Source organism: Thamnophis elegans, chromosome 14, assembly GCF_009769535.1.
Source record: "Thamnophis elegans isolate rThaEle1 chromosome 14, rThaEle1.pri, whole genome shotgun sequence".
Classification (NCBI taxonomy): Eukaryota; Metazoa; Chordata; class Lepidosauria; order Squamata; family Colubridae; genus Thamnophis; species Thamnophis elegans.
Window position 1 is genome coordinate 30602489 of NC_045554.1, and position 13333 is coordinate 30615821.

General features: G+C 41.3%; 1 protein-coding gene across 1 annotated transcript in view; it reads right to left on the minus strand.

The window, feature by feature from the left end:
• Positions 1–11232, minus strand: part of CDYL2 (chromodomain Y like 2) — an 80588-nt gene extending 69356 nt beyond the window's left edge. Inside the window, exon 1 of the mRNA XM_032231399.1 lies at positions 10844–11232. Within this exon, the coding sequence (XP_032087290.1) occupies positions 10844–10867 (24 nt within the window). The 5' untranslated portion in view covers positions 10868–11232. The remainder of the gene's footprint in view (positions 1–10843) is intronic.
• Between the last annotated feature and the right edge of the window lie 2101 nt (positions 11233–13333).

Below are 13333 nucleotides of genomic sequence, written 5' to 3' on the forward strand. Positions count from 1 at the left end.
CCAGCCAACCAGCCAAACTCCTGTATTATTTTCATCTTTGGCTGATGGATGGATCCAGCTGGACCTTTTCCTAGATATGATATTTTGGAGGGAAGCAAAAGATGATGATGACTTGATGACAACCATTTAAATATGAGCCAGCCGTGTGCAGCAGCTGCCAAAAAAGCCAACATACTTCTAGGCTGCATAAACAGAGGGATAAACTCAAGATCACGTAAAGTGTTAATACCACTTTATAATGCCTTGGTAAGGCCACACTTGGAATACAGTGTCCAGTTTTGGTTGTCATGATGTAAAAAAGATGTTGAGACTCTGGAAAGAGTGCAGAGAAGAGCAACAAAGATGATTAGGGGACTGGAGGCTAAAACATATGAAGAATGGTCGCTGGAATTAGGTAATGAAAAGAAGGACTAGGGGAGACATGATAGCAGTGTCCCAATATCTCAGGGGTTGCAACAAAGAAGAGGGAGTCAATCTATTCTCCAAAGCACCTGAGGGTTGGACAAGAAGCAATGGGTGGAAACTAATCAAGGACAGAAGCAACTTAGAACTGAGGAGAAATTTCCTGACAGTGAGAACAATTAATCAGTGGAACAACTTGCCTCCAGAAGTTATGAATGCCCCAACACTGGAAGTCTTTAAGAAGATGTTGGATAACCATTTGCCTGAAGTGGTATAGGGTTTCCTACCTAAGCAGAAGGTTGGACTAGAAGACCTTCAAGGTCCCTTCCAACTCTATTATTCTATTCTATTCTATTCTATTCTATTCTATTCTTGAGTGCACCGCTATCTCAGCCTGATGGAGCCCAGAAGTTTGTCAAAAGGCAGCGATGTACAACAAGGGCCTGCAGATCATAGTTATATCCAGAGGTGGGTTCCTACCGGTTCGGCCCAGTTCGGCTGAGTAGGTAGTAACTTGGCCTGCCACACTCTCAAACTTTTTCTCCTCTTTTTTGCTTCTGCAAAAAAGTACTGCACATGTGCATATAGTGCACATCAACTGTGCATGTGCCCAGCGAGTCCCTGAGCAAACTATCCCTGAGCTCCTATTTTGCAGCACCCAGCATTTCCAAGTTCACAAGTCACCAAATAAAAATGGTGCGATTTTCCAGTGATGCTCGGGACAAAAATAAGTAAAAGTATAAGTAATAAGCAAGAGGAGAGAAAAGTCAGAGCAAATGTCCAAGTCTCTGATCAGCCTTCCCCAATCATCATCATCATTTTTATTTATTCATCAAACAAAAATTACAAATTTGAATAAACAAAATGAAAAAAAAACCTAAAATGTGACAGGGGCGATAGGCACATTAGCACCTACACAAGCCCCACCCCCCCAGGAACCTGTTAAATATTAAATAGATTCCCAGAAGTTAAGTTGGAATTAAAACTGTGGAAGTTAGTAGCTGAAATAACTGAATCGGGTAAGTTACTCCAGACTTTGATAACTCTGTTGCAAAAAAAATATTACGATCAGATTTAAAGCAGTTTACATGAAGTTTAAAGTAGTTGTTATCATCATCATCGTCATCAGTTGTGTGTGTGTGTGTGTGTCCTCCCCCAGTTAAAAATATCAACCTTATTATAGTGTAAAAAAATTAGGAAAACAACTATTTCACTTCTTAAAGGAAGGGACGGTAGACAATAAATGATTTGACTCTTCTAAGAACCAGCTTGTAAACAGCAGTGAAATAAAAAGATGCGGGTGTAACTGATTCACAGTGATACCTAAAGCCAAATTTTTGTATCATAGGAAAAGTTATAAGCTTGCGATGCACACTAATCTCAACCACCTCCACCCAATTTGGGGTCTGCATTCCATTATCAGCAATGCTACTTTCTAAAGCTTGATATTATTATGCAAGATAATCTGTTCAGAGTAGGAGCAACACAATAGATCAGCTGCTTTCATTTCTCGCATTGATTATTTGAGAATAAAAGGAAAGAAAATGGAAATTTTGTCCTGCCGCTTCTCAATTCGGCTCCAAAAATGCTCGTATCTATTCCAAAACTATCAGATTTAAAAGCTAGTGTGCCCACTCTCAAATCCTGGCATTTATTTAAGCAGGTGAATTAATAATACCCTGAGCGAATTGTTGCATGGCCGTTAATTTTGCAAAAATCTAAACAGTGATACCTGTTTGACAAGATATAAAACTGGGATTGTTAGTCCTGAAGCCTATAACCCTAATGGTAATATTCCAGTAATATGCTTTTATCCCCCCCCCCCCGCCTTCATTTGCAGCTTACCAGTTATTTTGTTGATCAAATACCTTTATGATTGAGTCACTCATTATCCTTAACATGCCAGAGCAGAAGGCAATATTAAATATCAGGATTTTCCAAGTCAATTACGTTTAAATAAGCATCAATCAACAAACCTGAAATCTACCATTTATGACAACACTACTAATTCAGTTTATCATTAATACCTGCAATAATCTGCATCAAAAATATCTGCATGAAGATATTGGTTAGGTTGAAATGGGATTATGTACAAATGATGACCATCTAATTGCTACAATGTATAAACTTCTGTTGATATTTGAAACAGAATAAGTGAAAAGATATAAAGTGGGCTAAAAATTTGTTTATAGTATACAGATGGAGCAATGGGAAAATATGCGATTGAAAAGATTGAAATTTATATTGTTATAATCTTAAAGAGATTTTCTATAATATGATGTACTGTGGGTATATGTTTCCAAAGAAATTACGTGGTAAAGACATTTCAAATACATGATGGAACTATGAACAGGCAAGGGATCTATTATCATGGTAAAAAAGCTAGAAAAGTTTGGATTGAAATTCCTACTCTGATTCAGAAGATTTTAAAGATTAATACACAATTGAGGCCAGAAGTCTGTCTTTTGGGACTGATGGACGGGCAGTTGAAAAAACATGGAACACTGTTTTTTTTGTTTATATGACAACTGCAGTGAAATTATTATATGCACCAAGGTAGAAAGATTCAGCAATTCAAAATAGAGGAATTTTCCATCATCTTCACCAAACATTGAGATGTTTTTTTAATTAGAAAAAAAGATAATATCTATGGACTTGACTTGGTCACTATTTTCCAGTCAAAACTATGGTTAAATTCTGTCCATATCTTGTAAAATTAAAACATTTCATCATGTCATTTCAACCCTGACCTACAAATATTCTCCTGTATCAGATAGGTACTGTATATCTCTGGACTGGGAAATGTCTTCCATTACTCATGAATTCTGGCCAGCAGGTGTAATTCTGGAGCTGGGACCAGTCATACTTATCACAAGATGTTTCATCCTTCATATAAAATTAGAATTGGAAAAGATACAGATGGCTTATATGAAGAAAAGTATCTAGTTTTGAACAAGTTTGACAACCATTTGCAGCAACTGTAGAAACAGCTTCTCATATTTTTAGAAAACCACAGAAAAATAATTTTATAATACATATTCTTTGCTCAACCTACCTATTACTTTTCTGGTGACTATGAATATCTTACAGTTCAGGATGTGGTAAATTTTCATTAATTTCATATAGCAAAATAATCTATGGTAATTGTCAGGAGATATTCGTTGGCAGGCACTTTCAAAGAGGAAGTAATGAACAGAGTAAAAAATAATCCAGGTAGAACACCAAGTACCCCTCATTCCAGAATTCGTGAAGGTAAATCATAGTAAAACATTAATCTCTCTATACATGGTCATAGAATATGATATTGTGCTCCTCATAGGGTTTTCCTATTTATATATCTGAAGTCAACATGAGTATCTCAGTGTGAAAGACCTTTTCTTATATATTAAAAGAGGGGTTTGTAGGTTTGAGTTTTAGTAAGAACTCTATGAGAGAACTCTATGTAAGAACGCTGAGCACCAAAGAATGGAGGCCTTTGAACTCTGGTGCTGGAGAAGACTCCTGTGAGTCCCTTGGACTACAAGGCGATCAAACCAGTCCATCCTAGAGGAGATCAACCCTGACTGCTCTTTAGAAGGCCCAATCCTGAAGAGGAAACTCAAATAATTTGGCCACCAACGAGAAGGAAGAACTCCCTGGAGAAGAGCCTCATGCTGGGAACGATGGAGGGCAAAAGAAGAAGGGAATGACAGAGAATGAGGTGGCAGGATGGAATCACTGAAGCAATAGCTGTGAGCTTGAATGGACTCCAGAGGATGGTAGAGGACAGGAAAGCCTGCAGGAACGTTGTCCATGGGGTCGCAATGGTTGGACATGACTTCGCAACTAACAATAAGAACTCTATAAATTGATGCCCATGTTATGGATTATCTCAGAAGAGATTTTTAAAGAAAAATATTAATCAAATGTATATTGCACCTGACTCCCAGTGACTCTGAGAAGTTGTTTTAGCTATAGTTTTAACTATTGTGATTACCAGGTGAGAAGGGGAGAAGGAATTTTTAACTACCTTATGATTTTCCAACATACATATTACTATAACTGAAAGCAGACGTTATGAGAAAAACATACACAATCCAAAGTTGAAAATCTATTAATATTCCTAGTTGTTGACTCAGCATTTTGCTAGTATTGGTATAAGCTTATCAGTACTGGTGCATACGCATAAAAATTCCACTCAATGTTCATAGATATTCTACGTGGAACATAAAATCAACCATCAATCCTCTTCTTTCCTTTTAAGCACAAGACTGGTTAATATTTCTAAAAAATTAGGAGGTTAGTGGTGAGGACACTGTCCTATTGTGACAACTCTGTAGAAGCATGCTTTATTGTAGAAATGGGTGAGACATGTATGCTGAAATACCACCAAATTACAAAATAATATAAACATCTGCAAAATCATTTGCATAAATGATAATAGGAATCTTATTTATTTTGGGGGGATAAACAAAACTAAGTTCATTATTCTATGGAATGCACAATGCTAAAACTGTATCTTAAATATTCCTTTCATACTGCATATTGTCTCCGTTGGCTTTTTGTAGAAAACTTAAATAATTATCAAAGGAAGTCTATATGCTAAGCTTAGAAGAAGTATAATTAATTTGATAGAGGTGCTTCCATTTACAGCTGTCTTCCACTAAATATCCAGCTGTGGCTTTCATGACCACAGCTTACAGGCTCAAATGCCAAACTAATTCAAAACAAGGAATTCATGCATAGTTGATGATATATACAGGTGGAAGAAGTGATGAAACACGCATTGTGTATTACAATGAAAACCCTGCTTCTGATGTATTTGCATGCAAAATTGCAACACGCACAAAAGCACGGAGCTTGCATTTTGAGTGTTTTCCTTGGGTTATATAAAGTACTTTGGCTAAGTTATCATTGCTTTAGAATCTGGGGTTCAACCTTTAATCAACACTGTTTCTTGTGAAAGATGACAAATGCTTATGGCAGGAGTAGTTAGTAATCATTGCACATGACTTTATTATCAATACATATTTCTTTAGTTGTACAAGAGTTATGAAACTGCAGTAAAGAATTTCTTGTTGCCATCCAGGGCAGCGTTTCTTAACCTTAGCAACTTTTAAGACAGATGGACTTCAAGAATTAATAAAATACATGATAGGATGATAAAGTGAAAGAAACTGTGGATGAAAAAAAAAATACATGTAAGGGAATGATTAAAAATGATGAGAAAAATCTGAGGAAGAGAGAAAGATAATATATAGTAAGCATATAGGAAAAAAAGTAGCTACAAATAACAACATCCTGAAAAGCAAGAAAGATAACTCTAAAAGACAGTGTAAATGCAAATCATTTTTTGTAGTAATGTGTTAATCAGTATTTAATTAGGGGTGATACTATGTTTATATATGTTGGGGTTTTTTGATGCCTTTTAAAATGTCTTAATTGTTTTGTGTTTTTTTCCTCTTTTTTGGATTTTTTGGAGTTTTGAATTTTAACTTTGTCTTGAATAAAATAAAAACAGACACAGACATTTTTTGCATGAATGTTTAAAAAAATGTAAGAGGGCAAAGAGGGGTAAACAAGGAGTCTTCAAGTGAGTGAGTGAGAATTAAAAAGAGAAGTGATTACATGATTTGAAACAAAACTAAAATGAGTGAATGCTGGATCAAATATTTTAAAGATTTCTATATGAATTACACGGTGAAGAATGAAATGGTAATAATATTATTACTTAGTTCAATACAAATACTGAAACCAAAAATAAATGCTGTGAGAAATTAAAAGATTGTAAGTATGGATTGTGAGAGATTGATGGCAAATAAATTTAATAAATAATAATAATGGATGGATGGATGAATGGAGAAATGTTCAAAATATGGGTGTTATCTTCTGGAGTGTTTCTGTAACTTTGTTTATTATACTTTTATTCATTAAACATGAAACTCAGTCAACTGAACATTTAAAATGTATCATAAATATTATTGACTGGCACTGATGGCTGATACGGATTGCTACCAGCATTCTAGGCTATTTGTTTCTTTATTATTATTATTTTTCATTAAACATGAAATTCAGTCAACTGAACATTTAAAAATGTGTCACAAATACCATTGACTGGTGCTAATGGCTGATACGGGTTGCTGCCAGGGTCCTAGGTATCAACCAAGAATCTTCTTAAAATATATGATGTTTCTAGTAGCGCAGTTTTTTGCAGTTCCGCTGGGGTTATTGCAGGAAGCTGCAATTTCTTTATGTGTTTTGTAAAATTTTTGGACATGGCACCAAGTGCCCCGATGACAATGGGTATCACTGTTACATGTGTCATCCATAGCCACGTAGTTTCGATGTCCAAGTTGTGATATTTCGTGATTTTTTCCCAGTTCTTTGACTCTGGCGTCTCCTGGTACAGCGATATCAATAAACTGTACGTTTTGGCCCTCTACAACTGTGATATCTGGCGTGTTGTGTTCCAAAAGACGATCCTTCTGTATTCGAAAGTCCCACAATATCTTCACCTTCTCATTTTCGGTAACTCTTTCCACTTTTGCTCCCATGACTTTTTGGATACAGGTAAGTCTGTATTTTTTACATAATGACCAGTGGATTAATTTAACAACTCAGTCGTGTCTAGCTTTGTAACCAGTTTGTGCAATTTTGCTAAATTCACATATTAAATGTGAAAAAGTTTTTATTTTGTTGTTGCAAAGTCGGCAGTTTGGATTGTCAATGGATTTTTGTATTTTTGCTTTCATGGCATTAGTTTGTAGTGCTTGTTGTTGAGCAGCCATTATTATTCCGTTTCTTTCTTGATGGTTCCCATCTTAAGCCATGCCCATGTAAGGTTGTCGTCACATTTTCCTTCAATGTTTTTCAAGTGTTGTCCATGCAAAGCTTTGGTTTTCCATCTATTTAATCTGTTGTTGTTGTTGTTGTTGTTGTTATATATCTAACTGGGATTTTTAAAATTTTATTTTGAAACATTTTATTAGGTTATAAAATAAAATACAAAATATAATACAAATTATTTTCTGTAACTCTGTTAATGCATTTGTGATTACTGCATTTATTTATTTCTAATTGGAAAGCACACCATTATTGTTCCTCAACACCAAAGCTACAGGAAATTAAATATGTTACATTTGCTTGAGAAGCTTTTTGGCGGGATTCTGACCCAAGAGGTAGAAAAAATGAGAATGAACAACATTTGGAAATGCAATGTAGTTTTATGCTAGTTGAGTGGCGGCCAGAACAGATTTCTGCTTTTGGGGAGGTTGCTAAGAGATGGATTTGAGAAAATTTAGTGTACAGGGGCACCTCGGCATTTGACTGCTTCAAAACTCCTCAAATTTACTTGATGCATTTTGATGCGAAAATGCTCTCTGGGCAGTTTCTTTGATATTCAGCACCCTGCAAAAAGAAGAGAGAGATGAATGCACAGGGCAGACATGAAGTCAGCCATGTTGGAAAATTCACTGACAGGAAAAAGGACAGGTAGGAAGTTTTATCCTCGCCAAAACAAAGCATCATGTGGTAAGTCACCTGGTGTCAGACTTGGAAGCCATCTTTTATATTGGGCCTTCAGGCCTGCCACATTTTCTCCTGTGGGATTATATGGAGTATGGGTGATATATAGTCAAAGTAACATTTTTCCTCAGAGAATCAAGGCCATCTAGCCCTGCAGCTGCGATGCGGTGACTGGGAGGCATCTCCAGTTTTGGATGGTGACTGATTGGATCGTGTGATGGACGTGTGGGTGCTGGGCAGGGACTTGAACCTTATTTTGAGTGATGAAAACCTGGAAACTTTCAGATTCGGGTTTTCCCAGATGTGCCAATACGACATCTCTAACAAAATGGAGCTTTGAGGAAACTCAAATCTTCTTTCGTTGGGGGGTGTTACTTGGACCCCTGTTTCGGTTGTTTGATTTTAGTATCCATTATGCCTCCCAGAACCAATTAATGTTGAATACTGAATCACCACTGTACTTTACACAGTATTTGATATTTTAAAAAAGCACATGATAAAGAAAATAGGATTTTTGAGTTGTGGAATATTTTGTCTGGTGATTGGTTGCTGAATAAGATGTATACAATGTAAATAAACACGTGTGAGGATAAATAGAATACTTAATAACTGGTTCAGTGTGGTAAGATAATGATGTGGGACGTCCTCTTGGTTGTTTAATGTATTTATGGATAAACATGTGGAAGGATTGTGTTTGACTTGGGGAGTATTTTTTTTTGTTAGGGCCAAACGCACATGTATAATTTTATAGGTAGACAATGCCATGTTGTTGGGTGGCAACCTGAATAATTTGAAGTACAGATCATCTCTGTATGGGAAAAGTGAATTGATGAAGAGAAAAAGCCAAGGAATCAATGGTTGGACGAAGCTAAATGGTTTAAAAAATAATGCAGTGGATAAATCAATGTATAGACTTGGTGGAATTAAGAATGGATTGCAATAGAAGAAAGATATGGAGAGTTACAGTAAATATGTTGATGTAAAGTAAGGTAGCTCTATTTCCTTTCCTTTCTTTTAGTTTTATGCATTTAATTTCTTTCATTTATAATCTTTGTGTACTCTGCATATTGTTGTTGTTGTTTTTTATTAAAGGATAAAGTGAAGGAAATGGATAGAGGCAAGCAGGATGATATTTGATTGAGACTGTGATCTGCTTTATAGGTATGTTTAATTTCACTTGTCTCCTTTGATACAGATCACTTCTTTAATGAAGAATAATTATTTGATGGAAAAGTGGTTGTCTCAATCAAATAGTCTATTTATTCCTAGAATTATAAACACATTAGTCATTTCTCATGGGCTGAGTAGAAAATATGACCCAAACTTCCAACTGGGATTAATCACAAGTAAAATATGAACATGTAATTGATCCAATAATTGGCTACAATTAAACATGTTGCCAGAAAAACTGAATGAATGAATATTATAGGGGAATAACAAGGGAAAAGTTTTTAGAACATTCTTCTCCCAGGAAGTCTCTTTCATTGTGGAAAGTATGGAGAAGACAATTCCAAATGATAGAATAACAGAGTTGGAAGGGACCTTGTAGGTCATCTAGTCCAAAACCGCCGCCCAAGCAGGAGACCCTACACCATTTCTGATAGACGGCAGTCCAGTCCCTTCTTCAGAGCTTCCAATGATGAAGCTCCTACAACTTCTGATACTATAGTATTTAATATAATTACATGTTATGGAACATCTGTTGCCTCTTCTCTGAAGAGTTGAGGTAAACTAGGCCATAAGACGAGCTAGGAGATAAAATGGGATGGTACTTTCAAGAGAAAAATGCAGCCACAGGTGTGCTCTGGAAGTGGCGCCAGACATAATGGCAGGACATTTTGGCTGGGGTGTGGACGTATCAGTGGCACATGAAGTGGCAACCACAGTGAGATCCAAGGCTGCTCCAAAAGAAAGAAGGTGATCAGGTTGAAGAACACCAATAAGCTCAGATAGGTTAAAGGACCCCACAGTTCAATCCCGGGCAACAAATATTCTTTTCTACTGGTAGACACGGCAAAGAAAGGTTCTACAAAGACTTGACTCCGCACACAAGTGACCTAATCTAGCCATAAATAAAATTGGACAGAGGATTGATTGCTGTCTTGGCACTTCTCTTACCCTGGAAACCCATGGAGAGAAGTCCAGGCTAGCCAGAGAGTCAGTCACCACCAGAGAGTCAACCAAAGCCATACCCTTGGTGGTCCTCTTCTACCACCCAAAGGCCATCCAACCCCAGAAGCCTTCATTTCTGAGACACACACACACCCAACCACTAATGCCAACCTGGGACACGCCCCCCATCCTCCTTGCAAAGCGAGCCCCCTCAAGGGGAGGGGAAGAAAAAGAAACACCCGAACATCCAGCATGCATCTGTACCCTTGTAGCTCCTCCCACCCGATCAACCCCTCCCACTCTCCTTGCCTTGCAGCAGCCCCTTCCCCGCCAGGTTCGACAGTAGCCCCCCCTCCATTCCCAGAAGAGGAAGAGGAGAAGCAGGAGTTTGTTAGCGCCGGCCAAGACTTTGGCCAGGCGCAGCTTCCCCTTCGGCCACTTTACCTGGACTTTTTTCCGCCCCGGGGGGAAAAGCGCCCGTCCGGGGTAGTCCAAGCTCCCCCACCCCGAGCCCCTGTGCCCCCCCAGGCCCTCCGATGGGAGCCAGCAGAGGGAGGGGAGGGCCCCCCTCGCTCCCTCCCTCCGGCTCAAGCCGCGGCGGCGGCGCCTGGCTCTGCCTTTCGCCTCCCCGCCTTCGCCTCGCCAGCCCCGCGCCGCGCTTCCTCCGGCAACTCCGACGAGAGAACCCCCCGCCCGCAAGCCGCCGGGGCGATCCCTCCTCAACCCGCCCCTGCCTCCCTTCCTTTCCCTCCCTCGTCCGCCTCCCGTCGCCGGCTGGGCTGCCCTCGGCAAGGAGCCCGGCCAAAAGCTCCGCCGGGCGGCGTACCTCGTAAAGGTCCCCCGAAGCCATGCTGGGCTGGCGGGGGTGGGTGGGCAGCGGGGCTCCTGCGCGCCGCTTCTCCTCCTCGCTGGCTCTGCGTGGGCTGGCTGGCGTGGAGAGGGGGGGCTGCGTGCGCGTGGGGGTGTTTGTCCCCCCCACCACTCGCTCGCCCGACCCGAGCGGAGGGGAGGAAAAAAAAAAGCACCCGACAACAACTGTGCCGCCGCGAAGAATGACAGGCTTTGGGCTTTCTCCTGTGCGCAGAATCGGAGGCGAAGGCAGAGGGCGAGAGGCAGCAGCAGCAGGCAGGCAGGCAGGCAAGGCTGGCAGGCTGGCGTAACCGGGAGCAGCAACGGGGAAGCAAGAGAGCAGCGCTCCGGCGGCGCCGTGTGGGAGCCAGGGAGGGTAGAAGGCGCGCCCCCGCCCGCGCCCGCGCGCGCGCAGCTGGCTGCCTGCGCGCGGGTGAGACTCTGCCTTCAGGAACCTCCCCCCCTCTTCAACCTCCCCCCCCCAGTCCAGGCGACACAAGCGGGTGGGGGGGGCGACGGGATTAAAAAAAGGGGAAGTTCTCCCGCAGCCCTCCCTCCCCTCGGGTAAGGTCGTAGTCCACCCCCCAACCCTGCACCTTCGGCCACTTCGGTTCTGGGGAGCCAGACTTTCCCCACGGAGGTGGGTTGAGGAGGGTGGTGTGGTGGTTGGGTTTGTTGGGGTTTTTTTTGGAGGGTGAGGGTGGATGGAGAAGGGGGGTGTTGAAAGTCTGCAAGGGTCTGCTGAGGGTCTCTTTCTGGATGATGGTCCCCTCCCCAAGCCTAACCTCGGCTTTCTTACTGAAAGAAACCACTGGGCACCTGCGACGGAAATGGGGAGGAGGAGGAGGAGGACTGAGAAAAGAGGGAGGCATGGAGGAGGAGAGAAGAAGAAGAAGAAGAAGAAGAAGAAGAAGAAGAAGAAGAAGAAGAAGAAGAAAGACTGCAGTCTTTGGGGTGGGGGCTTTCCAGAGAGGTGCCACATGTAGGCATCCACACTCAACCTCCAGTGCCACCGCTCTGGGGTGGTGGTGGTGGTGGTGAAGGCTTGGCTTTTTTTTTTTCCAGATACGGAGGAGGTCCTCTCCATTCTTCCTCAAGGTCTTCTCTTATGGGATAGAAGATGTGAAGGTGGGGATTCCTGCAGTTCCAGAAGATTGTGGATTATCCAGAGTCCAGGTGCTTTCTTCTAGGAAGGTTTCACCAGGGAAAGGAAAAAGAGGCTGAGTCTGCTCGAAGCATCTTCAATCAACAGAAATGTTGTAGGCCAGAGCAACCTGTTGCATGGTCTCACTTAGGTTGGTCTCAATGAGTTAGGAGTAACTCTTCCAAGTAATAAGCCTTACCTGATGTGGCCTGGAATCAGAGACCAGAATGTACACTTAGAGAGAGTCTAACTTCCCCTGAGGGAATTCTGAGAGTTGAATTCCACCCATTTTAAAGTTGTCAGGGTTGAGAAACACTGTTCCAGCCATGCTTGAAGACAGAAAGAGGAGCCACAATTTCTCTGATAAATTGCTAGAAAGCTCTCAAATGTCCAGCCAGATTCTACTTTAAGCCAATTTTTCTGCTTCTGGATTGCCTTCTAGGAGACATCCCTTCAGATTTTTGGAGACTGCTATCCTATCTCCCTGCCAACAAAAGTGTTTCTAGTCAAGGCTATGGTTTTCCCAGTTGTAATGTATGGCTGTGAAAGTTGGACTATAAAGAAGGCTGAGCGCCAAAGAATTGAAGCCTTTGAACTATGGTGCTGGAGAAGATTCCTGCGAGTCCATTGGACTGCAAGGTAATCAAATCAGTCAGTCCTAGAGGAGATCAACCCTGACTGCTCTTTAGAAGGCCAGACCCTGAAGATGAAACTCAAATACTTTGGCCACCTTAAGAGAAGGAAGGACTCACTGAAGAAGAGCCTAATGCTGGGAAAGATGGAGGGCAAAAGAAGAAGGGGACGATGGAGGAGGAAGCGGCTGGTTGGAGTCACTGAAGCAGTAGGAGTGAGTTTAAATGGATTCCAGAGGATAGTAGAGGACAGGAAGGCCTGGAGGAACGTTGTCCATGGGGTTGCGATGGGTCAGACATGACTTTGCAACCTTATCTACACTCCTTTTGAAGAATCAGTACGCTGAGCTACAGAGGTGGTTTGCTCCCGGTTCGGCCCAATTTGGCTGAACCGGTAGTGGTATTTTGGTCTGACAGCGACCCAGATTGGCCACTTCCCCAAACCGGCTCCCCAGTCACCACTGCCGTTGCCGGCATGTTGTTTAGTAGTGCACGCATGTGTGCAGTTCACTGTAAAATGTTCTGCGCATGCATGAAGAACAATTTACATTGAATTGTGCAGGCATGCGCAGTGTGCGTCTGGCGCATGCAAAGCAAAATGGTAGTAAAATCGGGTGCAACCCACCTCTGCTTAGCTCCCTCATAGCTTCTAACTATTTCTAACCTGGTAACCAACCTGACTGATGATTTC